The sequence below is a fragment of the Balaenoptera ricei genome, chromosome 13 (genome assembly GCF_028023285.1).
Source record: "Balaenoptera ricei isolate mBalRic1 chromosome 13, mBalRic1.hap2, whole genome shotgun sequence".
Taxonomy (NCBI): Eukaryota; Metazoa; Chordata; class Mammalia; order Artiodactyla; family Balaenopteridae; genus Balaenoptera; species Balaenoptera ricei.
Window position 1 is genome coordinate 13725384 of NC_082651.1, and position 27753 is coordinate 13753136.

The 27753-nt window shown below is 52.7% G+C and overlaps 1 protein-coding gene across 10 annotated transcripts in view; it reads right to left on the reverse strand.

The window, feature by feature from the left end:
* PAX8 (paired box 8) overlaps window positions 1-27753 on the reverse strand; it is a 56254-nt gene that overhangs the window by 10126 nt on the left and 18375 nt on the right. For 2 of the 10 annotated variants that reach the window (XM_059943179.1, XM_059943177.1), the window contains exons 3-9: window positions 15623-15788; window positions 13539-13739; window positions 12081-12169; window positions 11673-11798; window positions 11258-11433; window positions 6864-6984; window positions 6198-6404 (exon numbers count right to left, since the gene is read on the reverse strand). In XM_059943179.1, coding sequence (XP_059799162.1) covers window positions 6198-6404; window positions 6864-6984; window positions 11258-11433; window positions 11673-11798; window positions 12081-12169; window positions 13539-13739; window positions 15623-15788 — 1086 coding nt within the window. The remainder of the gene's footprint in view (window positions 1-6197; window positions 6405-6863; window positions 6985-11257; window positions 11434-11672; window positions 11799-12080; window positions 12170-13538; window positions 13740-15622; window positions 15789-27753) is intronic. The other 8 variants (XM_059943183.1, XM_059943180.1, XM_059943186.1 and 5 more) reach the window with 5 other exon arrangements.

Genomic DNA, 27753 nt, shown 5'->3' on the forward strand with positions numbered 1-27753 from the left:
ATACAACCTAGCAGAACTGCAAGAGACGTGAAACATATTGCCTTTTCCTGACCTGGAAAGGAGATGTGGGCTGACAGACAGTGTTTACACATGCCCGTGAACCACTGACATCTGTCCACGCCATTCCTGAAAAGAACCATCTCTCTCTTTGTTTATCTATAATTTGTGGGTAATACTCTGGCCTTGGTGACACAGAGGCTGCTCTGTGAAGTCCTGATTTCCCTGGCTTTGCCTCTCTTCTACGTCAGGTAGTCAAACCTTCCCATTCTGGAGACCCCACCTGACCTGCTGAGTTTCTCTCCATCTACACCACGTGCCAACAACCACAATGCTTCACCCTTGTCCCTTCTTCCATTGCCCCATGTCCTGCAGGCCCATGAGATTCTGCCTCATCCAAGGATTCTTGGCCAGGTGACAAGACATCCTGTTCTGCCCAGGTCATGAACACTGTCCCAGCATATTTATGAATAACGCCCATTCCACTCTCAAAATGCCCCAGTTTGAATGATGAAATTATTTGGTCGTCCTAGTTCTTGGTGATGTTTACAAGGTTTCTGAACCTCAGACCTACTGACACTTGGGAAGAGATAATTCTCTGTGAGGGACTGTCCTGTGCATTATAGGATGTTGGGTCTACCCACTAGATGCCAGTAGCAGTTCCCAACCAGTGTGACAACCCAAAATGTCTCCAGATATTGTCATATGTCCCCAGGGGGGCAAAAATCACCTCTGAATGAGAACCTCTGTGTTAGATTATCACCATTACCAGAATGCCTTTACCTTTTCCACACTGGGGGCTACCTTCTCTCCTAGGACTTACATAGGCTCCCTGTGAGCCTCTGTCAACCAACTTACCAAGTCCACCCCCTCCATGGCACTGTTTGTCCAACTTTCCTCCCATCCGTCCCCCCGAGGTCCTTCATATATCGGGCCCTTCAGGGGGTGCCTAGTAACAATGGAAGGGAAGGTACCTCGCATGGAACCCTGTAAGTTGTCAATACAGCACTAACTCCCTCCTTACCTCTATTTCTAGAGATTCCCTGAAGACAGTTCATTCATTTGACAAATACCGATTGAGTAACTCTGATATCCTAGGCACTTTTCAAAGCACTTGGGGATACAGCAGTAAGCAAGAATGCTAAATTAGCAAGGCTAGGTGCTAAGTCAAGATGGGGATAGACTGGGATGGGCACTGGAGCCAAGTCCAAGTCTGGGGGGGATCAACAAACAAGACCAGGCCTACAGGACTTCTGCCCTTCCTCTGGAGGGAAGGATCTAGGAACCGGAGGACTTTGGCCCTCATTCCGCTTCTACAACTAATTTTCCAAGTGCCCTAGACCAGCCACCTACATACCCCAAGCCTCAGTTTCTTCACATGCAAAATGGGATACAAAATAAGAGTGGGCTTACACACCTTATTACTATTACCAGAATATTATCAGCATAATTCAGAGCTAAGGTTTCATGCCACAGATAAACACTGATTCGTGCAATGGACACATTCTATAAATTGTTACATGTCAAGGGAAACCTTATAGAATACATCCTGTTGGAAAGGAGCCATCGGTTCATTATTTAATACTGTGTGAATGTTTTGGTAAAAATGAACAACACCCTCTAATTTCCTAATTTGTTTGAGTATAATGTCCAGCAGTGGTCGGTGCTGGACCAAACAGAAAGGAACCCACTGGAGTTCGACAGATGGGTTCAGTTCACTTGACACAGGCCTGAACAAATGAGGGCTTGGCCACACAGCTGAGGAAAGGGAAATTTTAGTATATTTAGAAGGAGAGGGAGAAGTAGGCAGAAGATATACCAAGGGAAAATCTGATCTTTCTTCAAAAAAGACTGCAATACGATCAGCTCTCAGACTCAGCCCCTTGGACCCTTGGATGAAGCCCCTGGTCAGTTACCAGAGCCCATGAGAGGCAAGGAGTGACATGAAGCCTGTGTGGGCAGGATGAGGACACAGGGTGTACGTGACATGAGTAGGAGAGTGATGGAAGAGGGTGGTGGCTAATTCAGGCCTGATGCCTTTTCCTTTTCCTCTTCCCTCCCTACTTCCGAGAGAGAGAGAGAGAGAGAGAGAGAGAGAGACAGAGAGAGAGACAGAGACAGAGACAGACAGACAGACAGACATCTAGGTCCAGATTGTGGCTGAGGAACAAAGTACTTAATTTTCCTGACCCATACCTTCCCGTCTGTCTCATGAGGAGCTAGGCTAGATGATAGATTAGAAATTGGGCTCACCTTAATTAATATTTGACTGATTGGTAGGGGGCTTCCTGGTGCATTGTGTTGAGAAGGATTCTGAGGCTGCATCTGTGTCTGCTGTGATTGGGGTTGGTGGTATATCTTGGCTCTCAGGCCACCTATTGGCTAGGGCTGGCCTAGGTGCTCTACAGAGCTCTTTCCGGCCCTGGAGCCCTGTGGTCCCACGTTCCCCTTCATTCTACTCTTATCCTGTCCCTTTCCATCACCTGGTCCTGCTGCTTCTTGAGCTTTGCAGCTCAGTGGGCAGAGCACCAGGGCACAAGCTCCCCTTAAGCCACAATTTAATTTAGTCACAGTTGCCCCCATGGGTCCCATCCCACGAGAACGAGCTCCCAAACTGCTCTTTGGAAAACTGAATTCACCAGCCTCACTCCCCTGTATTCTGAGATTTTTAATCTTCGTCTCCCCTTAGTCATCTAACTTTCTCCCAGTGGGACGGAGGTTTCTGAATCAGATGCTGGAGCAAACTCCTGAAGGCTTCCTCCCCTGAAGCCTGGCCCCCTTGAAAAGCCTGCTGAGACAGTCTTCAGGACGGCCTTCACCCAGACTCCGTACCATCAACTTTCCCACCAGTCTCACAAGACTCTGCTTCAATTCCTTAAATATATGGTTTTCTCCCAAAGCCAAGAACTTTGCAACCTTCTTAGAAATGAAACCACAGAAGCCAGAAGGTGGAGGCACTCTTTCACAGCCTATTTTATGGACTTAATTGATTTTTAAGGCTCTTCACCACAAGTTTATCTTTGGTTTGTAATTCCATCTCCTCTGTACTCAAATATACTTCCAATATAGTCCTCTTTTTAAGAAGCTGACACAGACACAGGTCTACATTGACTGGCTGGGAAATGGGGTTTTAGAAGAGAACACTAGCACCCCAGAAATACTGATAAATGTTCTAAATATCGGTAGAGGCCAGGATCAGAGCCAGAACTTGGAGGAATTCTGAGGGTAGAGGTGATTTCAGACCATTTTATCCACTCCCTTTGATGTCTGCCCTCTACGTGACCTCTTTTCAACTCCTTATCTTGCTCTGATAGCAAGGAGAATTTATGGCAATCCAGAAATCTCTTTGGCAGGATTAAATATAATTTTGCACAAAAGGATGGAGGCGGGTAACGGGGCTCTTTGATGATAAAACCGAAGTCAGGGCTTTCTCATCAGCTGAGCGGGACTCAGCCCTGGAACAGCCAGGACAAGGACAGCCTCAGTACTGCTCTCGGCCAGTGTGCTGGGACCCCAGACTGGGGCATCCTTTCCTTTTTTTCAAGCTCATCTCTTCCTCCTTTGAATAGGTTTCCAGTCCCCAGACTCTTGAGATCATTCCCCTCCTTTTTTTTTTTTTTTTGGCTGCGCTTCATGGCTTGCGGGATCTTAGTTCCCCAACCAGGGATTGAACCTGGGCCCACGGCAGTGAAAGAGTTAAGCCCTAACCACTGGACTTCCAGGGAACTCCCAGATCATTCCCCTCCTAAGCTGCTTTCTCTCTGCCGTGTCCCCCCAGTCCGCTCACTGTGGCTCAGCCACGTGGGAAGTATTTAGGTCCAATCTTGACCAGAGGCGGCGGGGGGGGGGGGGGACACTCTTTCAGGAGCTCCAGGCCAACCCGTGGGCTCAGCACGGATACTGCCATCATGGGCCTTGTGCCTGACCCATGGGGCGGGCCTAGCTCTGTGAACTGCGGCCTTGACTTGCCTCCTGTTCTTGGCAACCTCCTGGACCCAGCCCCTCCAAGCCTGGCCACTGCCTGCTCTTCTCAGAGCCCCTGCCTCTGGGCGGGGGTGGGGGGGCCTCTTCAGCCCTCAGGCTGGGCTCCACAGACTTCACGGGGGTCACACCCTGCACATCGGCCTCACCTGGGCCTGGCTCCGGGGGCCAGCTGTCTAAATGACCACTGGGTGTCTGCTGCCCACTGCTTTGCCCCATGGGGGCATGACCTCCCAGTCCTGCAGCTGGCTCGGAGAGAGGGCACGTCCATTAAACTAAGAGTGCACAGATGTGATCGCATGGTGGCTGGGGGTGCTTGAAGCCCTAAAAGGGTGGCAGGGAGGGGACAAAGTGTGGGAGCTTTGGGGCAGGGAATTTGCACCGTGCTGTTCCAACCACACTTCACACCACCACCCAGGTCTGTGCTCTGATATATCTGTTTCCCACTGCCCTCTGTCCTTCCCGCTCCTCTCTGGCTGGTCCCGCCAAGCCTCTCCACAGCTCCCATGGTAAGTGAAGAACTGCTCCCCATCACCGCATGCTTCACCCACACCCTCATCCCTTACCTGCCTCATCCCAGCCCTCCTGGCCCCGGCCCACCACGTGCACGAGGCAGGCAGTCTTGCCCGGTGACTGGGCCGGTCCACCCCACAGTGGATGTGAGTCTCTTCTGTTTCCCCCCCTCCCTCCCTCCCCATCCCATTTTCTCTGGCTGACATCACTTCACTCAGCTCACAGAGTTTTCTTCTTTAATCACTTTGGCCAAAACAAATGACCCATCTCCGCTGACTTCACCCTCTTTTGAAATTCTGCACTGAGTCAACACTTTCCTCCTTGCTTCAGACCCTTAAACATTGCCTCTCTGCCCACACACTGGGCTTCCTTTATGAATCCTTTGCCTCTGTGCCCACCTCTTCCAAGAGGACCTCCCTCATTAGACGCAGGGATGCACAGAGGGAAAAAAAAAAATCCTAGGTGCCAGACAGACATAAAACATACAGACAGTTACAAGAAAGGGTCAATGAACTTGAATAAGAGGACCGTGCGGTCCCTCTGGACGGGCAGAGGTCTGGTTCTTTTGGTGCAGTGATTTTCAAGTCCAAGGGCTTTCCGTGGGCAGAGCCCCTACTTCAGACAGAGCAGTTCTTCATTTGTCTGGTTTGGATACCTGGCTTCCGTCAAAGGTTTCATTTCAGGAGAGTGCTGCGAGGTCCAGCAAGTTTGAAAACCACTGGTCCAGAAGGGCTGGCCCACCCCTGGCTTCCCCCGTGGGTCCTGGTTCAATGCCTTGGACCCACATCTGAAAGAGTTTCCTCTCTGTGGCAGCCCTTCAGATATCTGAAGACTGTGATGGGTCTCTGCCCCCCATCCCTACCCCTCACTCCACCTCAGGCCTTCTCCCTGCCCAAGCCAAACACCTCTGACTTTTTCAGCCACTGCTCAGACCCTGGCTAGACGGGCTGATGTCCTTCTGCCAGGGAGACCCAGCTCTGCTGGGGCCTGACCCACACGGTGCATGCCGGCAGAGCCCTCACCATGGTCCTATTCAGGGGCCTCGGCCAGGCCCTTCTCTCTGGGCCTGTCGCCCATCAGTGTAAGGAGAGATTTGCTCCAAATGCCCCTAAGATGCTTCCAGCTTTAAATGTTTTTTGAGTTGGATGAGGTCCCTGGTGGGAGGTCCCTGATCCCCCCTCTCTTGGGTTGGTGAGTCACTCTGCTTGAGTGTCCTCCAAGGGTGACACTCTTAAGCTGGGCACAAGGAGAGTTACACTCTGGAGACCCAACTGGGGCTTACCCTCTGTCTTTAGAAATTTGATCCAGAATTTGGCTCCCAAAGCCAATGCCTTTCTCCCTCCAAAGTTTTCTTTTTTCCTTCTTTTGTATGTTTTACCCAGACCAAGTGTTCAGGGCTTTACCGAGCCTGGCTCCTGGCCTTAGGGTCCCTGTTTTTCCATGGGGCCTTGGGTGGAGGTTCTGGAAATCTGCCGGGCACCCCCAGAGTGCCTGCCACCCCGACGGCCTGACTCTGCAGGCTCGGAGGGGGCACATCTTGGCACCTCCAAAAGTTGCCGGAGGAATCAGGAAATGGGGGTGATGGTGGAGAGGACTGGGGGCCAGAGAGGGGGCTGGACCCACAGCAGGGGACCGGCGTCCGGCCCTGAGGACCCCCCCTCCCTCCCCCCACGATGGCTGCACAGCCCGGGACCTCCCTGTCGTACCTGAGAGGAGGGCCTGGCCCGTGAACTGCCCGTACACGGAGGCAGCATGGGGAAAGGCATTGAAGGGCGGGACCGAGGCACCGGCTGGGACCCCGGAGCCGACTTGCTGCAGATCCAAAAAGGCGGAGCTAGATAAAGAGGAAGGGGTGGAGCTAGAACTGGACACCTCGGGGGTTTCCTGCTTTATGGCGAAGGGTGAATGAGGATCTGCCGGAGGGAGGGAGACAAGGAGAGAGGGGTGTGAGATGATGGGGTGGGAACATGCACAAACCAAGCCATGAGGTGCGGGAGGGGTGCGGCGGCGCGGGGCGGCTGGGCGGGCTCCTCCCTGAGGCTGGGCGTGGAGGGGGGAGGTGGGCGGGGCTACGCGGTGCCCCTCAGGTCTCGGGAGGAGGGGAGGGGGCAGCTCTACCTCCCTGCTGTGCCTCTGTGAATGTAGACGCTGCTGGCTGCGTGTGCCCCGCGCTGAGGGGCAGGCGGAGGAGAGGGGCCGAGGATAGACGGCGAGACCCTCTGGACCCACCTGGAGGCCCAACCAGCATAGCCCCCCTCTCCTCTCCAGGCCCAGGGCCGTTAACACCTTCCTTCTCTCCATCCGCCAGCTCTGCCCTCCAGCCCATCCTGGCAGCTGGGGCCACATGGCCCAGGAGATTCCGGGCATCGTACCTGCCACCACCGGGTAGGTCTGATGAGTCGAGAGGTTGCGCCCCAAGGGTGTATTGGAAGGGGTCAGCGTGGCCTTCCCGTCGTCCAGGGCGCTGTTGAGCAAGGGCAGCGGGTAGAGGCCCTGGCGAACAAAAAGAAGTCAGTGCACAGAGGCCGTGGGTCGCAGGCCCACCTAGAAACCCCACAGCCCAGTCTCCCCAGGAAACACTCCCTTCCTCTGTCCCCTCTTCCCGCTCAATCTCAATCTCGACTCCACTTAGCCTGCTTAATTGGCTCTTATTCTCTGACTCACAGCCCTTCTGTTTTTCTCCCAGTCCCAGGCTCAGGACCTTCCCTTCTGCAGCCCCGGAATTCAATGCCGGCTGGTGGTGCACAGGCCAGGCACAGAACAGAGCAGTTCCTTCCAAGGCCCACGCCCTGCCTGGACGCTGGGCTCCTTCCTGGTCTCCTCACCCTGTCTGGGCCCACATAGAACAGGATGCAGGGCTGGGGAAGTTGGCACATGAGACTGTTCAGGGTGCTTCGCTCCATTCATTAAGTTATTCTTCTCCAGATCAAAAATGCAGGCACAGAGAGGTCAAGAAACTTGCCACACTCTCATAGGGGGCAGAGCCAGGATTTAAACCCCAGGGGTCTGGCTCCAGGGCCCATGCTCTCAACCGCTGCTCTGCAGTGGATAACATCATGACCACTTCTTACACTTGCAAAGAGTGGACACTAGATTTTGCCTGTGTTATCCTGATCCGTTGCCCCCAGCAGCCCTGTGACATGGCTGAGCAATATTACGTCTGTTTTATATGCCGAGAGCCTGAAGCCCAGAGAGGTAAATGTCCCAGGTGTGTATGAGACAGAGACTAAATCGAGGACAGCAGTTCCTGACCCAGGCATTTTCTCCTTCAATAAAATGACACACCCGATACCCCAGCAGAATAGGTGGATTTCTCTCCCCCCGCCCCATATCCAAGCAAATATAAATGTGCACATTCAGCTTGAAGATTATAGGGGTTAATTTGTTTAAAAAATTCTTTATCAGGTACCTGGGGGTTTTCTTAGTTATGACCTCGTTTTCGATTTCACTCGGCCTCCCCTCACATGAGCAGGCCATCTCCTAACATGGCCTCCAAGAAGAACTTGTTCAATTAAAGGCAAGGGTACATCACCCCTCACTATGACTCCCTCCCACCAGGGCACGAGACAGCACACACCTGCTCCCCATACACAGATCACACACGTCACAAATGCACTATGTGAATTAGTGTGCAAAACTGAAATCAAGGCTTGCTCCGTGGTTGCATAACGGCTCATCTAAAGGCAATCGCTTTCAGTGATTTCCATCGAGCTGGGTTCTCCAAGGAACCACAGCAGTTTCTGGTTGTGTGCCAGGCACTTCTGGAAGCTGCAGTCAGTTCTGGAGGCCACAAGGGCACCATTATCATGTAGCAGCAATTACTGACTAAATGGCGCTCTGGTTCCATGCCTTCCGAGGGGGCTTCCTGCTTCTAGGCAGGATGGAGTTGCTTAGGGCCTGGCTTAATGAAATTGAACAAAATGCCTAATTTCTAGAGAGTGTAAGAAAAGTTTAAAATGCTTTATGGATATGTTGATTTGATACCAAATACTTTCTCAAAATCCTATAACTTTCTAAAATTTAGGCAATTCGGTGGAAAACAAACCAACCTATATAGTCAGACATTTTGGTGACGTTTCACTGAATGGCTTAAACATCCCCATGATGACTGGATTTCTTACTGGGATTGAACTTGAATTGGGGTGCAGAGGGCACAATGCTTTAGGACTTGGGTGAGTTTGAGCCCTGGATCTGCAAGGACCAGCCAAGTAGCTTTAGTCTCCTTGACCTCTCAGAGCCTTGGCTTTCTCACCTGTATAACAGGGATAATAGAATCTGCTTCACAAGGCTGATGTTAAGGATTAAATGAGATCTTATATACCTACATTAAATGCTTAGCCCAGAATGCTTGGTAACACAAATGCTCAATAAATAGCTATTTCAGAGTTATGTGAAGAGTCATAGGCTCCCCAATTCTTGAGTCTCTGTCTTCATAATATTCACATTCTGTTGATCTGCTTCTTGATGCACTTGTAAAATAGAGGAACAAGGGCTGTGCAGACTCCTAACTACTCCTGGTGGTAAAATAGCAACCAGAAATGAGCCCACAGGACGTTTCTGTTGAATGCTTTGCCCCTTGTTGACTTTACGGAAGAGATGGCCATGTCTTCGCCCCATCCTGAGGTCAGGTGTGAGGACCTGTGCTTCTCTCCTGGCTCCCTAGGCCAGAGGGCCTTCCTGTGCCCAGTGAGGGAACACGGAGTGTTCCTTCGGCAGTGCTGACAGCGCCAGGGGCGGGAAAGGTAAGGAGCCCCGGGCACAGGCTGGGTTCTCCCTGCCGCTCACCACCGAGCAGGGGAATGAATGAGGGAGTAGATGATTGGCTGAGGGAGGGAATGAATCAATTATGGACACGGCTGAGCCTCTGTCTCCTCATCTGTAAGGTGAGGGGTTGGAGTAGTTCCATGCTTTTCAGGCTCTCTTTTTCCAGTCTTCAAATAACAACTCCCATAGGAGCATCGTATTTAAAGCAGGTGAAGTGAACGGATCTGAATGAAACCAGGGCCGGCAGGTCGGAGCTCCACAGCCATTCGCTTCCCCAAGCCCTCTCTACCTTCTCTGGCCCTGGGTCATCTCCACACAAATGGAAAGACTGGACTTGGTGGGCCCTGCGGTCCCTCTGGCTCAAGACTCTCCATTGCATGACTCCCCACGTACAGCTTGGTGCTGGGTCTCCGGGCTCCTTGTAATCAAGCAGGGCCCCTTGGGGGGCTCAGGAACAGAGCCAGGAAATGGCTCTGTGACCCAGCGGGTCTCAGCAGCAGGGTTTCTCTACTCTACCAGGACACTGGGCTGTGCAGGTTCCGTCTCACACAGCGGGTTCCCGCAGGCCCACCGCTGTGGCCCCATTCGGCTCCCCCTGCCCCGCCCCGCCCTGCCCCGGGAGCCATGTGCTGCCTTGCGGCTGAGTGCCCGGGCCCTCTCCCCAGGTCTGCTGACGGCCAGCCTTCTCTGCACCCCTCCTGGTTGCTACAGCCCGGGCTGATAAAATCGCTGACGCAGATTGCCTGCCCAGCTGCGTTGCTGGCATCGGCCCAGCAGCCCAGACGGTCACTGGCAACGGTTCAGCTGATTATTGGCATCATCACCATTGGCCTACTCAGATCTTAAAGATGTACGGGCACGCCTCACTCCTGGATCCGATGACAGCGTGTGCGGAGAGGGGTGAGCAGACACCGGCCTGGAGAATCCTCAGCTGGTTGACCAGGTGGGGTGAGGCAGGGAGACACTGCAACTGCAGTGTCGATAAAAGATAATGAACCGAGAGGCCAGCGGGCCTGGAAGTTCAGACAGAGGTGTGGAGTCTTTGTTGGGCTCTGTGGGAGACCTTGGACGTCTCTGCCAGCTTTTCACAGAAGCCAACCCACGATAAGCCATTTCACCTGCCCTGAGCACCGGAAATAAAACTTCCCTTGTAGCTGGTAGTTTATTGTGCTGGATTTCTCAATGCGTTCACTCAATCTACCTTTATGGAGCGTCTGTTATAAGAGGGGCACAATGTTAGGTGCTAGAGATAAAAGATGTTTTGAGATGCTGCCCTGTCCTTAAGAAATCTGCTGTGTCTTTACATCTCTGTCCACTAGGCGATTACACTACCCCGTGAGTTCTGGGGGGCAGCAACCCGGACGTGCAGAAGCAGGGGCGCGGGTGAGATGAAGCGTGTCTGAGGAGCAAGGAAGGATTCGTGGACCAGGTGCTGCTTGAGCTGAGTCATAATGGCCGAGCGGTATTTTTCCAGGCGGAGAGGTGGGAGGAAAGGCATTGTGCGAGGAGGGCACACCGTGTGCTGGGGCAGAGGGGTGTGAACAAGAGGGGCGTGGTGGGGAGCGTGAGCAGGGCTCGCAGGGGTGGGCAGGTGTGAGTGGCCCGAGGCGGGGCTGGAGGTGCTGGTAGAGGGCACGCTGTAGAGGCCGGAGCTATGGCTTTATTGCTGTGCGACCTGACCCCGCCGGCTAGGGAAGTCACCGCGGCAGGGGCATGGCATGGCTGGTTGCATTGCCCTAAGCTCAGAGGCTGTGGGTGAGGGAAGGCAACAGGGCTGGGAGGATGAGGAGGAAGAAGCTAGCGTCTGGTGAAACAAAGCCTGTGACGGCCTTGGAGCTGCAGGAAGCACGCGCCTGAGCCCAGCAAGGAACTCCTAGCTGCTTCTAGAACCGCAGGCTGATTAGGGAGCTTTCAGAGCCCGTGCCTTGCTCCAGCAACAGCCCCCCGCCCCCGCCCCCGCCCGGCCTGTCTGCTAACCTCCCACGCCCGGCTGGCTCCTCACCTGCTCGCCTTTGGTGTGGCTGGGGGAGACATAGGCCTCTGGGTAGTGCTGCCGATCAAAGGGGCACTCAAGCGGCTCAAGGTGGTGCTGGCTGAAGGCGTCCGTGCGAAGGTGCTTGCGGGGCCCACTGCCGCTGCTCTGGGAGTCAAGGCTCAGCCGACAGCTGTCCTGGTCACCTGGTGCGTGTCCCCAGGGAGGGAGAAAGCTTTCAGGAGCCCGTCCACCCATCCCCCAGGCCAGAGCTGGGGAGCACACTTGCTTCAGGGGAGGGAAAGGACCAGGCTCCCGGGGCCTCAGGATGGCTTCGAGACAGGCCCGAAAGTCCTGGGCCGAAGGGGGCTTGTGTCCCATCAGAGCCTCAGCAAACCGCCCTCCTGCGCCCCCCAGCCTGCCCTCTGGTTCCCACAACACTCACTGTCATCCAGTTTCCTCTTGCTGTCGCTGCCAGGCTGCGCGATCCCCAGGAGCCCGTTGATGGAGTAGGTTGAACCCAGAGAATCGGACTGGGGAGACTCTGGGGGCGTCACGGCTGAGCTGGGGACTGCAGTGGGGCGAGACGGAGGGTCAGGACGTGGAACTGACACCCCTCAGAGCCCCTGCTGCCACCGTGGAGGGGTCAGGGGTGCCGCTGGTGCCAGGGTTCTTGCCTGAGGTGGTTCCACTCCTGAATACTTCAGAGCAAGGCTGTGTCCCAAGGGAAGGGCTCAGTCTACACACCTGGGTGTGCCTGTGTGGACGTGTTTGTGTGTGACTCTGGGTGTGTACGCAGATGGGTGTGTGTGTGCAAGGGGCTGGGTGTGCCTGCAGGACCCTCGGTACTCACTCAGCGTGTGTCCTGGGCTCAGGGACTTGGCGGCCACGCAGCCATCCATGGGAAGGTTGAAGGGTTGCTGCACTTTGGTCCGGATGATTCTGTAAGGGAGACAAGAAAGGCCCTTAGAAGAGAAGAAAACAGGGCTCCTGGATGCCCCACATTCAGTTGCCTTTTTGAGATCCCACTTGGGTATCTAAAGGCACCTCAACCTCAGCCTGTCCACACTCAAACCCGAGACCTTACTCCTCACGCCTGGTCCTTCCCAGTGTTCCCATTTCACGATTAGTCCCCCTGGTCACTCAAGGCAGAAAGGCACGTGGGGCTCAGCATCTGCCTCCCTCCCTCCTCCATCGAGCCCGTCATCAGGTTCTGTGGGTGTGACCTTGTAGATCTCTCCAGCATCCATCCCTCTCTGCCACCACCAAACTCTCCCTCCAGGGTCACTCACCGGCCCACCCCTCCCTGCTCTTGACCCTTTCTAATCTTTTCTTTCTATTGCAGCCAGAGTGGACTTTCTGAAATGCAAGTCAGCCTCGGGCTTAACATCTGCCAAGATTCTTCGCGTTGCTTCTAGGTCAGAGGCAAGAATACGTTGCACGGTCACCAGCCTCTGAACTTCAGCCTTTCTTCACATCTCCACCTCAGCCGACTTCACACTCCCCTTCCCTCCACCTACTGGCTTTCTTTCAGCTTCTTGTATAAGATCCTATTAGCCACAGGGCCTTTGCACGTGCTGTCTCAGAGCTCCTTTCACCATCCCCCACCCCCCCCTTCACCTAGTTAACTCTTATTAGTTATTTCTTACTCCAGGCATCTTTTCAGAACCTCCCTAAACAAAGTCACCCTCTGCCAGCTCAATAGCCTCATATTTCTCTCCTTAGCCAAACTTAGAGCTGCATTTCTTACAGTTGTTTGCATGGGCACTTGATTAGGGCTCGATTAGTGTCTGTTTTCCCACTGGGCTGTAAGGGCCACATGGAGAAGGATTGTGCATCCCCAGGGCCTACACATGAGTGACTTATGTGTGAATGAACGAGTGAGTGAGCAAGTGAATGATTGATTGAGGTGGTGAGTGAATGATTGAATGACTAAACAAATGAGTGGGTGCTTGGATGAGGGCCCAGTTAGGGGGTCTTGTGCCTCGCTCAAGAAAGGATCAATGCAAGAGGAAGTTTCTTTTATCGAATGAAAGAGGATGTGGTGTGTGGGGAAGGAGACTGCAGCGAGTACAGTCTGGGTTGGGGACGGGGCGAGGTCGGGGTGCGGTGAGGAGAGGGGTGAGGGTGGGGATGCCCCATGGCAGTGAGGAGGCTGGAGGGGTGGTGCCTGCCCTGGGCCCGGGGCCCTTCCGGCCTGACTCTTCACCATGCCGCCCCTTCCCAGGCTCCGTTCCACTCGAGCCAGGTCTCCGTCATGATTCCCCCAAAGCCCAGGTTCCCCGGCCCCTGGCTGCGCTGTCCCTCTCACCTGTTGATGGAGCTGACACTGGGCACAGTGTCGTTGTCACAGACGCCCTCGGCCAGGAGCCGGTCTCGGATCTCCCAGGCAAACATGGTCGGGTTCTGCCGCTTGTAATCCCCGATCTTCTCCACCACCTTGGGGGTGGCCACCTTGGGCTTCGAGCCCCCTATCACTCCAGGCCGGATGCTGCCAGTCTCGTAGTACCTACTCCAATAGAGAACCCCAAAGAAGTACCCAGTAAGCAGGTGGGGTCTTCGGGCAGGAACTTAGCCAGAGACTCTCGTTCCCCTCCGAGGCTTCTGGGGAGGGGCTGGGGGGGGGTGGTGAATCGTGCCCCCAGGGCCGGCCTCCAACACGATGTTCCCGGCACTGCCTGTTTCCCTTGCATGGGTAGGTTTATGCCGCTGCCAAACCAGAACTCTCTTCGATAGACCTCGCCCAGGGATACCTGGCTTCTCTCTTTCCCGTCGTCCCTCTGGCCAGTCTCCTGCGTCTGAGCACCTGCAGGAGCCACCTTATGGGGCACAAAACACCTCCCTTCTTAGAAAGGGCACTTTGACGCATGTGCTCTGCGGGTACATACAGGTTCACGGTGGCGGTTTGCTCTGTCCAGCTTTTCTTGGCTGAAGCATGACTTACTGTTCTCCTTGGCCATCCTGGTTTTACCCCTCCCTCCCCAGGAAGCCAGCAGGGGTCATTGGGCCCTCTGCCCTGTCTTGCTGGTTCCACCTTTGTTCTCCATAATACCCCTCCACCCCTCCACCCCACCCCATACCCCCAGCCACTGGTTTTCCACCAGGTTACACAGTTCAAGTTGAAGCTGCTCCTCGTGGACTCTGGAACCCCAGTCTGGCCTGGAGCCCTGGCCACGTCCAGCTCCCTAAGCTGAGCCTATTCTCCCAGGGTCTCCACTCCCCTTCCCCGCATCCCTCAGCAGGATAGCCTGCCTCCCCTCCTTGGGGAAACTCTGGTCTCTTCTGCCATGAAATAAAATCTGGCTCTTTAAAACTCCCTTTATGTGTCACCACCCTCCGGCGCTCATCCCCTTCGTGGGATACTGCAGCCCATCTTGGGAACCCCTCTCCTGACCCCAGCCTGGAACCACGCTTTTCCCTGACAACTTTGGCCAGGAAAGCAGGGCTTTCCACGTTCAATTACAGATCAAGCTTTGGTCTTTTTGAACCAGAGCTCCTCCTGAATCCACTTACAGGTTGGGTAAGGGAGACGGGTACACTGAGCTGACACGAAGCCCCGAATCCCCCGCGTGTGGGCACTTCCCGCCGGAAGTGGCCCTCCAGACTAGACTATGCGGCTGCGTCAGTCCGGAGCTTCGCTGCTCCTGGTCCCTCCTGAACCTTTGGGTTAGCAGTTCTTAACTCTGGCTGCATGAAATTAGAGTCACTCGAGGAGGGCTTAACACTATACCGAAACTTGGACTCATTCCCGTAAAGTTCTGCCTTAACTGGGTTGGGCTGGGGCCTAGACATCAATTTCTTTTTCAGACTAAGATTCCCCAGGTGACTCTACCGTGTGGCCAGGGCTGTGCACTGCTGCTCTGAAGTTAGCGTCTGTAAGTGTCACCTGGTCATCTCATAAAAATCACAGCGTCCGGGCCTGGTTCCCAGGGAGGCTGCTGTAGGCCTGGCCTGGGGCTTAGGGATCTGCATTTTCTCAAGCAACCCTGTGGCAGATACTCTGGGAGTTACGGTTTGAGAAACACAAACTCAGACGTCCCTCAAGCTGGGGTTAGACCTCGGGCGTCAACTCTGATCGCGTGTCCCCTCCCCAGTGGCTCCCTTCCCTTGGTCTCAGCAGGGGGGAGGGCCTTTGGGGAAGATTCTTCTGCTTTAGGAACAAAGAAGTCTATAGAAAATGGGACATGGGGTAAAGGAGACCACAGGGGAGGGAGAAATGAAAGGAAAGAGAAATGGACAAATGAGGAAGGAAGGGCAGGAAACCACAGAAGGGCAGCAGATGGGGGAAGCCCAGAAGCACCACCACATCCTGTTCAGGTCCTGTTCAGGGGCCCAAGCTGGACACCTCACGAGTCCCCGAAAGGGAGGGTGGTGAGGGGTGAATTTCGTGCTTACCTGCCAAGGATCTTGCTGACACAGCCATGGCTGACTCGGAGCTGGCGGGAGATGTCGCAGGGCCTCACGCCCTGGTGGGCCAGGTCCACGATGCGCTGACGCACCACTTCGGGCAGGGGTCTGCCATTCACAAAGGCCCCTCCCAGCTGGTTCAGCCCTCCGTGGCCTAAAACACAATATAGTCCGGGGGACAGTTGTCAGGGCCACCAGGCAGAGAATCAGCCCGCGTGTGGACATTGGATGTTGAGAGCCCCTGAACTTGAACTCCCACCGTTGGTCACACCCTCTGGTGCTCCCGGTGCACCCCGTCCTGCTTCCCACCTCTGAGGAGGGCTAGCTCGGGTTGGCAGGGTGAGGGGCATGTATGATGCCACAGAGGGGGGACATCCCACTTTGGGGACCTTTTGGGGGGGTCTCCTCTCAGACCCTCAGCACCTTACTCCAAATAACAAGCCCACCACCTCCCTCCCTCCCTCTAGAAAGTATCTAAAGAGTTGAGGATTCAGGCTCTTCCTACTCTGATACTGAGCTGTGTGACCTTGGGGAAAATTCGCCTGTCCTCTCTGCGTCTCTGTTCCTCATCTATAAAATGAGGGCGTAGGATGAAATCAGTGGTATTTAAGTTTCTGATTCTTGTTCTTCTTTTGAACCATAGGGCCAGATTTTTCAGCACAATCACATTGAGAAACACAGACACAAAACAATAAAAGGAGAGCTTCTCTGGTTGAGCTTGGACAGAGTGGGCCCTGTCCGTGGGTTCCCGGCCTGATTGGCCCGAGCAATGTTAGGAGCACTGAAAGGGCAAAGGCAGAGACCTCACTGGCCCACGTTCCAGGGCTTCCAGGACTGACATGTCGGGCTGTGGGCGGTGGTGCAGAACGTGGACACGCTGTGATGTGCGCCTGTCTCGTTAGCGGCCTTCCTGACTCGGCCTCTACCCTCTGGCCCCAGCCTGTGTTTCATTCTGAGCCCATCCACCTATTCAACACATATTTATTGAGTGCGTACTACGTGCCAAATGCTGCACCAGGCCCTGCAGATGTCGAGGTGAATAATGCAGATGTGATCCCTGCTCTGGGCTCATAGGGTTCAAGTAAGGATCTAGACCGGCCAATGACCGCACCACATGGTCACTGCTGGGACCGGGGACATGCAGGGGGTTATGGGAACCCCTGGAGGGGACCAAGCCCAGGCTCAGGGGACCATAGACGGGTTTCTGAAGAAGTCTAAGTGGAGACTGAAGATAAAGAGACGTCAGACTAGAGAAGGAGATGAGGAGGAAAACTGTTCCAGGCAGTGGGAACAGCATGTGCAAAGGCTTAGAGGCAAGAAGGTGTCTGTTCGATTTATCAACATACTTAACTCTCTAAAATCCCTAGATACAGGTTGGGCTAACTTCAGGCCTGAGATCTTCCTTTTGCCGATGAGGAGACTGGGGCTTAGAGATTTTCAGTGACAATTTATGTGACTGATGTGACTCAGCTTATATGAGGAAGAGCCAGGATCTAACCAGGGATTAAGGCTCCCATCAGAGCTGCTGGGTGAGCCCCATTCTATGGCCAGAACTGACCCCGGAAGCTTGGCACCAGCCGTGCAGTTCCACACTGGAGGTGCCACTGCCCGGGAGCCGAGGGCGTCTTTTCACACCAGGGGCATGATTTGGTGATCTGGCTGGGATGTCCGAGCCCTGGGGGTGGGAGTCAGGGGGAGCGGGCAGGGGAGGAGGAAGAGCCAATGCCAGGCTTTCTGCGTCAGCCCGTTAAGGGCTATTTATGGCCGAGGGTGGGATGTACCTCTGCTAGGCACATCGTGCCCATTACGGCCCACTGACGTAGCACGTTCAAAACTGCCCCTGCAATGTCTCCTCAGGGGCCCAAGCTGTTTTCAGCAGAGCAGTGAATATCTGGTTTTTTGTTGTTTTTTTTTTTAAAGAGTCTATAAGTGCCTCTGGCCTGGGCACTAAGTCCAGAGGAAAAGCCCGCTGGCCAAACACCCAGCAGGAGGGACACGATGAACCATCTCCCTGGTGGAGACAATTGGGTGACCTTGGGCACTGCTTCCACCCGTCCCGTTCTAGGCAGCTTGTCCCAGCAAGTGCGTTTCCACCAGGGCTGGGAAGACATCCCAGATGGTCAGCGGAGGGGCCTGCATCCACTCCTGAGCCCTCTGGCTTCTCATTGGCCGCAGGCTGCTGGTGGAAAATAGCTCAGCCATTTGACGCTCACTCCATCCGTGCTGCTTTTCGGCTCTTTTGGTTCCGGACACTGAACACAAGGGGGCGCCAGACAGCCACCCAAACAGACAAGGCCTCCCAGCTTTGTCCCCATTTTCCAGAATTTAGGCTTCCACGTGATCCACCGAGCTTAGATGTTGCGCTAGGTTCTCTACATCTAGAAACGAGGGTTCCTACAGGTGGAGTTCTTCACCCCTAGAAAGGTAATAGGTTTAAAAAACCAAACGCCATTTCTTGATGGCATGAACTGGGAATTGTGCCTAAAAACAAATCTACCCTGTTTCTCCATTGAAGCGTGCGGGCCATCGTCCTGAATCTTCCTGAAGGGCTGCTCAGGATCCTTAGAAACCCAAACTCTCAGGAACCCTCCTGAAAGGTTATTTACTAGATCAGCCTGCATCGGTATGAAGGGAAAGATGTATTCATAGCTCTGGCTCCTAAACTGTGAAGTCTCTGGTGCTTTATTTTATTTTATTGGCTTCTGAGTTCTTTGTGTTACTGTGCAAAGGGCGTTGGGCCAGACTTCTGTGTTGACTCTGCCTGTTTTAATTTTTTTTTCACCAGTTTCTTTTATTCTGTAAAGTTGCTTAAATTCTTCTAAAAAATTCTTTAAATCTCCTTTTGAGGAGTAATTTCTTTTTTTTGCCAAGTCTGCTTCTTCTTCTTAATTTGTTTATCCCTCCACGTATATTTTTTTTTATCATGTAGTCTTTTTTATTTTTATTTTTAATTTTTTTGCAGTAGGTCCTTGTTAGTTATCTATTTTAAATATAGCAATGAATGTGAACATGTCCATCCCAAACTCCCAATCTATCCCTCCCCCCGCCCTTCCACCCTGGTCACCTTAAGTTCGTTCTCTAAGTCTGTGAGTCTATTTCTGTTCTGTAAATAAGTTTATTTGTATAATTTTTTTAAGATTCCACATATAAGTGATATCATATGATATATGTCTTTCTCTCCATATATTTTTAATACAATTTTTTAAGGGTTACACTCCATTTACTTCCTGTTTTAATTTTATCATTTGAGAAATTTGGGGTTTTTTTCAACCATAGTGTTTCCATCCGCTGAATGGGAGCTAAATAACACGATTTGCAGTGTCTGCTGCTGACCTAGGCCAACGGCTGGCAAAGAAAATTTCAGAGAATAACTAACTACATGTACACCTCCCACCTTAGCCCCATCTTCTTAGAATAATAATTCTTATTGTTTGTATATTACAGTTTTCATCTCTTTTGATCTCAACACAGATATACCAAGTACCTACCATGAATCAAAGCACTGAGGAGATCGCCTTGAACAAGACAAGAAACCTGGCCCTCGAGGAACTTACAATCTGTGGAAGGATGCAATCAGATAAATTCGAAATCACCACGTTAAGGGAGAAGTTTCTTGACAGAGATAAGTCAGATGCTAGGGGAGCCCGTAAGTGGTCAGAGGGAAGCTGAAGGGTGGAATGACCAGGAGGTAACCAGGTGAAGAAACTTCCACAGGAAGGAAATCCACACACAAGACTTTGGTGCTCTCAAGAAATGGAAAGACATTTCCTGTGGCTGTCGGAGAATCAGGGTGGAGGAGTTGGAAAGAGCCTGCTGGCTGCAGAGGGAGACGGGACCTCTGGTTTGAGGTTTGGAGCTCAGTCCCCATCACGGAAGGGCTTTTGTCCCTCCTGTGTCCGGTGCGGGGGAGTAGACGCCTTTGGGCGAGTCACCATCAAACGCCCAGAGGTGGGTGCATCCTTCCTTCCTGCCCCAGGGAGGGCCCGGCCGCCCACAGTGCTGACCACCTATCCGTGTGCACCGGGTGGGCTCTGAGGCCGGAAGCCAGGAACGAGTGGGAAGGGGGGAAAGGTGTCTCCCAGGAAGAGGTTTGACGCTTCCTGAACAAAGGTCCTTTGTTCAGGCCCTTTGAATGGTCTGGACGGTGGAGGAGGAAGACAAGACGGCCTGGCCGGACCCAAGTGGGTTCTGAGTGTGAAGTCCGCATACGAGGGGATGCCAACTTGCCTGGGGAGAGAGCACTGAGCCTACAGCGAGGGAGTCTGCAAAGCTCTGGCTGAAGGCTGCTGTCCAAAAATGTATACTTTGGAAAAGTGACCATCTGGGGAGGTCTTAGGCCTTTCTTTGGTCATTCTTCACTCCTTCCAGGGCTCTGAGGAGGAGGGAGAGTAGGAGGACAAGAGAGAGGTCATTGCCCCAAACTCTTGTTACGTGTATGGATACCCAGACCCTCGAGATGTAGGATAATTTCCCTGTGCCCCATAATCCTTTTTTTAATTTTAATTTTATTTTTCTTGGCTGCACCATGTGCACGGCATGCAGGATCTTAGTTCTCCGACCAGGGATTGAACCCGTACCCCCTGCAGTGACAGTGCAGAGTCGTAACCATCGGACCACCAGGGAAGTCCCTGTGGCCCATAATCCTTTGCCCAAGTCTCAGTCGCAGCACTGGCTGCACCGAACTGCACCTTGATCTGTTTAGATTCCTTTATGAGTTCTCAAGGGCAGGGGCCCCATCTTTGTCTACCTAGCACCTGTCACAAAAGTTTAATTAATGTTTCAGTAAATACACGTGGCAGAAAAATGCTTTACAAACGTGAGGGGCTATTGTGATGGTTGGTGAGTGGATTCCCCACCGCGGGACCCTCGAGTCCCATCGTTGGATACTTTCCCCTTTCACCTTCTGTCTGATTCCTCACATCACTTGCCCCGTCCGAAAGTAACAATGGTTCAATGTGTTGTGCTGTGAAAATTTCCACTTAACTACCTGGGGATTTTTGTTTCAGCCCCAAAGAGTGTCAAGGTGAGCATCTGAGCCTTGGCAGGACTCTAGTGGGGAATTCAGCAGCTGCTCTGGGATGTCCTGTAAATCTCGCCACCACGCCTACTCTCGCTCCCCAAGGAATGGCGGTGCCAGCGCTACCCAGTCTGTGACAATCTCAGTTCAGTGATGTTATCTCCCCAGCATGCTCACCTGCAGGCCTGTGATCTCCCGCTGTAACCTCACAGCAGCCCCCGTTGGCTTGGTGCCTTCTGGAATAAAGGCCAGGGCCTCTGCCTCTAAACACTCCTGAAGAAAATGCTCCAGGACCATGGAAACCCAGTGTTCCAACCTCTTGTCCCACCTTCCACCCCAAGTCTACACTCCGGGTCCCTCCAGCATCTATGAGGTGATAGGTTACCTGGGCACATTAGGCCCTTGGATTAGGACAGAGGGGCCAGCACACTGAGAAGCAGCATTGTGCATCTGGCTTTACCCTCAACTTGCTGCATGACCTTGGTCTCTGTGCCTTGCACTTCTCCCAAGGGTAACCGGAGAAGAGAGACAGTCGGTTGGTAAAGCTGCTGCTTTGTGCTTCTCATCCCTTTCTCACTGATGCCTCATCCTCTCACCTGTTCTGGAACCCTACTCCATACACCATCCTGCCATGTCTTTTATATGAGTTACATCTCCCTTTTTACCAGGTCCATCCCCTGGACCTACAAACACAATTAAATCCATTTATGCTGCCTCCCCAGCCCCTGCTTACAAAACAAAACGAAACGAAACAAAACAAAACCTCCCCTTGACTATGAAACTTTTCCTTCCTATTGTTTTCAACCAAATTTCTCAATAAGTAGTCATACTTGGCTGTTCCTATTTCCTTCCTTTCCTCCCTTGCTGTTCAGGGGTCACCTCACGACATGCCTCATGCTTAGCAGGTGCTCGGATGCTAGGAACTAGGTGAACGGCAGGTGGTGGAGGGTGCTAAGTTCTCCCTCTTAAGGTGGCTTCCATACAAGGCTTGGTCCTTGGTCCCGGTTCCCTGTGTTTCTCTTTAATGCAGTTCTCCTCCCTCATTTGTTCTGTGATATCTATTTTTTCCCCAGGCTTCTCTCAAATCCCAGCGCTGTGCCCACTCTACACCATCATCCGTGGTGATCCCACCTACTCTCATTGTTTCACTTACCACCCCTGTACTGATGGCATCGTGGGCATCCAGTTATCTCCAGCCCAGATCTTTCCTCTGTTTTTATATTCACCTTCCTATCGGAAATCTCCGGGTGATAGAGGCACCGCCTCTAGGGTTGTCTTGGTGGGTCACGACACCAGCTGCCATGCAAGCATAAAACCTGCCCTTCAGCTTCATCGCATGCCACCTTCCGCCACAATCTCCGCTCCACACCCTCACGGGTCTTGTGCATGACCTTGGAGCTATTGGTGCATCCTCCTGCTTTGGGACCTTTGCACATGCTGTTCCCTCTGCCTGGCTTCTTTATCTCTGAAACCCTAATATCTGGTGTAATGCTTGATGCACAGTAGGTACCCACTAAATGCTGGTTAAGTTAATTACTGGAAGGAAGGAAGGAAGGAGGAAAGGGAGGGAAGAGAGGGAGGGAGGGAGGAAAGAAAGCAGGTCCAAAGCAAGCTGAGTGAAGCCCACACATTCTTTGCCCTCAGCAGAATTCTGTCTCTTTCAAAGACATATAGTCTTAGACATGAGTTGTTTAAAAAAAAGAAAGGAGTCCAGACATCATGGCACAGGAAAAGAGAGGTTTGCCTTCCTTCTGCAGGAGCCATGGGATGAATGCAGGGGTCTTCCTGTTGGCTTTTGCATCCAACCTTCAAGGTCAACGTTAAGTGTGTGACACTTGTCGGGCTGACACCTTTGCAGGGAGTGTTACAGCCCACACGCCCACACACTGCCGTGTTGGTCTGGCAGGAGCACTCTGTGAGATGAACGCTACTGTCACCAGTTTACACGGATGAGAAAACTGTCACCAACATGAGTCTTTGGGTTCTAAGTTGGGAAGCCTTTTCCTTCTAACCCTGGCTGTAGAGGGTTATGGAGAATGATAAGGAAGTTATAGCTCTGGTGGCGAGATTTCGGCATGCACCAAGGGAAAGAATCACGAGAGACAGCTCCAGCTAGGGAGGACCTCAGTTGAGTAGCAAAAGCTATCCCACCTGGGAACTCGGACATCCCAGACTCAGAGGCCCACTTGACACATTTCTGACTCAGGGCTGCAGGGTGATGCTACCCCTTGATGTCTGCCAGGGTCCCCTCACTAAAAAGATTTGCTACCCCAGATCTCACTGCCAGGGAGCTCAGCACTGTGTTCTGGGTTCAAGGCCAAGTACACGACCAAGCCAGTCTTGGAATCCTATTTCTTCAGACCTTTAAGTAGAGCATTTAAGTAGCGCATCAGTCAGGGGCCAGTCAGAAAACACAAACCTGTTTCTAGGTATCTCAACAGAGGGGCTTTAATGGAGGGACTTGCTTTTCTAGGCGTTGGAGGCTGTAAGAGCGCAGAGGAGCACTGGGGTAACCCTGAGACGGTAACTGTGGAAGAAGCCACCATTCGTAGGACTGGGGAAGAAGAGGAAGAGGCTGGAGTTATCAGAACCTTGACATTTGGAGGAGGGGCCCAGGGAGCTGGGGCTTGGAACCTCCGAGGTGATGGCACCTCCTGGCTGCTGCTGGTATATCCGAGGGGCACAGGAGGCTGGTTCCGGGATTGCTGGTCTCTGGATCACCTGCTGCTGAAGCAACACTGACAAGAACCACATGCAACAAGAAGAAGACCCTGTACCATCTTCCAGCCTTCTACCCCCTGTCACGTGGCCCACTTATCAGTCCCTCATAGAAGCCCAAACTGATAAGCAGCTTGCAAATCTGTCCTCTCACCCTGATGAGTGGCTGCGGTTCATCTATTCATTTACTTTCATGCACTGAACCTGTGTAGGTCAAGGTTAGAAGAGCAGGCTCAGGAGACAGACTGCTGACGTTCAAACCCCTGTTCCACCTCTGAATTTGGCATGGATTTCACCTCTCTCCGCCTCTCTTCCTAGGTGTGTTGTGTGATCCACATAACACAATGCCCATATAGCACTCAGACAGACATTCTCCATCACCACCTGACCATCACTGCTCCCCTGCCAGGCACGGCTCCAGGCTCCGGGGATACATAGGGATCAAGACAGGTGGGTCTCCGCCCTCTTGGATGTTATAGTTTTCTGGGAATGGTTTCAATTTAATGAACTTACTTTCTCAGCAAGTGACAAAGCTCTCCCACCCCATCTACCCTATCTTCCTGCCTGGGTCATTTTCTGCTCTTCCTCTTCCAAAATCCTTAGTGATGGAGCAAAGGGCAAGGTTCTGGAATGCCCTGAGGGGCAGGAAGTAATCCCAGTTCCTCTCTCCCCTCCTGGGTTCCCTGCTAGGTGGTTATTCATTGATTCCTGGGCTTGTTCTTGTTGATTTGTTCTCCTGGCCTGTTGGCCACTGTCCCTCTTGTGGGGCCTCCATGCACTTTAATTCAGCCCAAGAGGCCCCCAGGTTGTGAGACCATGAGGACCAGCTTCCAGCCTCCTACACTCTGAAGTTCTGGCAGGTCTGAGGGTCCCCCAGAGCCCTTGGAATAATAGGTAAGAAGTCTGGCTTCTTTGGATGCTCTTGCCTTAGATCAGCCCAGAGAGTAGGAGGGTTCAGCCTTATTTTTTCATGTCCAACAGGTAGAGAGGGCTGGCAGGGACGGAGGGAGGGAGACAGAGGGGGGATAAGGAGGGTTCCCCTGGATTAGTCTCTAGGTGGGAAAGAACCAAACTTGGCTGGTATTTTACCAAGATTGGACTTAAAAAAAGAGGAAAGAGGGGAAGGAGGAAGGGAGGAAGGACTACTTTCAGTATTCACCCCCCCTCTCCCAGGAGTCAATGCTTCGGAATAAGACTGACAGCCAGCATGGTGGGAGGGACTCACTCTGGAGCCGGCCTGAGCCCTCGAAGTGCATCTTCTCATTCAGTTCTCATAACAGCACATTATCCCCATTTTACAGATGGAGAGATGAGAGTAGAAACTGTCTGTAACTTTGCCCACGGCTGCACTGGGGCAGAACTGAGACTCAAGCTGAGGGCTCCCGGATGTCCCGGCACTGCCCCTGGCAGCGTGTGGTTATTCCAGATGGACAGTCAGACCCTTCTCTGAGGGCGAATGTGTCTTCACATCACCTACCAAGCATGGGTGCATTGCGAAGCCCACTTCAGAAGCCTCTCTGGGTTTTCATTTGGTTGGAGCTGAATTTTTCCTTTTTTATGATTTTCTTTAGCCAGAGAATGAACCGAATTACATTATATTTCTCCCTCTTCCACGTTGGTTTATCTTCCTCCATTCTCTTGATTTCCATCCATCCGCACTCTCTTTCTGCCCAGTCTTTGCGGCTCGGGTGTTTCTTCCTCTGTCCTCGGTCTCCTCCCATTGCCTTGCTGGCTTTTATTTCCATCCGTTGCTGATGGCCCCTGCTCCTCTCAGCCCCTTCCCCAGTCCCCTCCACTCCTGGTCCAAGACAGCAGACCTCTCCCCTGCACCTCTCTCCCACCCACTCACCCTGAGTTTTCCCTCCTCTCTACCTTCCCCCCGCCCCTCACTCCTTTGGCTGGTCCCCCCTCCCTGCATCGTCTTTATCGCCTGCATGACTGCTCTGGTTCTTTATCCCATCTTCCCCTCAAAGGCATTCGCAGCTCAGCTGTTATTCTTGTATTAGCACTGAACCCATTAAAGCTAATTTGTTTGCCCTAATCTCCATTTATTTTTCCCTAGTTGATATTAGATTTCCCTTTCTATTGCTCCAGCATGATTTTCTCTTTGTCTTCCTAATGGTCTACCCCCCTCTCTCTTCTTCTATTAATCTGGTTGGCTTTACTGTGTGGTTTCAAGGCCTTTCTCCACCTCCCCCAGCCCTTAGATTAACTCTGTCACTTCCCTCCCAGGAAGGGCCCCAGGGAGTGGATTTCCAGGGTTGGAGCTGCTGTAAATGTCAGTGGATCTCTAAGCTCCCTCAGAAAAGTACTTGATGAGAGGCCCTGACTTGTCCCGAAAGTCTGGAAGGCTCGGAAATGAGGGGGCTGAAGAGCTGGAGGCAAGTGGGACGAAATGTGCTGTTCTGGGCCCTGAGGGGTCACCCAGCCCAAGGCTTCCCAGGCTGGGCTACCCTTTGGGGCTGTCTCAAAGATTTCTGGAGGCCTCTGCAAGCTTCTCAGATCCCATAGATTGTACCAGGACACCAAACAGCATTGGGCCACTTTCTCCCTGTGATGAATATTGGGCACCATCTCTCCTCCATCCCTGTTTCCCAAACTGGAGACATATTCCCTCCTCTTCCTGAAGAGGCGAAGGCTTCTCTCTGCGGATGTGGCTTTGGGGCGGCTGAAACCCATCCTGGCCATCATGTTTCCAAGGACAGAAGCCTCCCTGGATCACCTCTCAGGAACCTTCACCCCCTACCTTCTTCTCCACTGACCACCCTGGTTCACAGCCCTCCATGTGAGTGTCATTATTGACCATTCTTGGGGCCAGTGCCCTGCCTGTCCCCTGGACGCCTAGCTCCTCGAGAGCAGGTGCAGTGTCCTATCTGACCGTATAAGCTTGCATCGCGGAGCGGAGAGCGGTGCTTCCTGGGGCATTCAGAAACTTTCCACCTCTGGTCACTTCAACCATAATCTCTTGGCATGGTGTCTGTGTTTTTAAAAAAGTTCCTCTGGTGATTGCCCAGAGTTTATGTCCTCTCATTAGATGGTCAATAAATATTTATTGAAAGCATGAATTAACTGATTAAACACGAACTTCCAGTCAAAGGCTGCAAATGGAACTTGCCAGTGCTTGTTGGAGGTTTCCTAGAGGTCATTCTTGGCTCCTTCCCTCCCACTGAGCCTCTTAGATGCCTCCAGACTCCTGGCATCACGCACCCGGGGCTGCAGTGGGAAGGCCAGGGCCTCTGCATTTGGGGGAGAGTGGGCATGAGGCAGGTGTGTCAGCACCCACTGAACCTGCCCTTGGAAGCCCAGCATCTGCACAAATCACTGCTCTGTACCTTCAACTCCCCCTGGGGTCAGAGGCCTGCGGATATTAATGCTGTTTTTTTTTTTTAATGATTCTATATTAAAGCAATTTTCAGTTCATTAGATTTCAATTCAATGAGCTCCCACTCTATGTCTAATAATATTCCAGGCTATATGTATGTGGGGAGATGGTTTCTGAGTAGAAGACACTGAGCTTGCCCTTGAGAAACTTACAGGTTGATCATCCCTGACACCTTAAAGAACCTTAAAGTATTGAAATCCATTCACAAGCACTATCTCCTTCAATTCTTTTCACAACCCCATGGAATACCCACGGGGTGTGTGTGCACATTTCTGTGTGTATGAGTGTGTGTGTGTCTGTTCCTGACCCTGTGTGTGTGTGTTTCTGTTCCTGTCCCTGTGTGTGTGTGTGTCTGTTCCTGTCCTTGTGTGTGTGTGTGTGTGTCTGTTCCTGTCCCTGTGTATGTGTGTCTGTTCCTGTCCCTGTGTGTGTGTGTGTGTCTGTTCCTGTCCCTGTGTGTGTGTGTGTGTGTCTGTTCCTGTCCCTGTGTGTGTGTGTGTCTGTTCCTGTCCCTGTGTGTGTGTGTCTGTTCCTGTCCTTGTGTGTGTGTGTGTGTCTGTTCCTGACCCTGTGTGTGTGTGTGTGTGTGTCTGTTCCTGTCCCTGTGTGTGTCTGTTCCTGTCCTTGTGTGTGTGTGTGTCTGTTCCTGTCCCTGTGTGTGTCTGTTCCTGTCCTTGTGTGTGTGTGTGTGTGTCCGTTCCTGTCCCTGTGTGTGTGTGTGTGTCTGTTCCTGTCCTTGTGTGTGTGTGTGTGTGTGTGTGTCTGTTCCTGTCCCTGTGTGTGTGTGTGTCTGTTCCTGTCCCTGTGTGTGTGTGTTTCTCTGTTCCTGTCCCTGTGTGTGTGTTTCTCTGTTCCTGTCCCTGTGTGTGTGTGTGTTTCTCTGTTCCTGTCCCTGTGTGTGTGTGTTTCTCTGTTCCTGTCCCTGTGTGTGTGTTTCTCTGTTCCTGTCCCTGTGTGTGTGTGTGTGTCTGTTCTTGTCCCTGTGTCTGCTCCTGTCCTGTG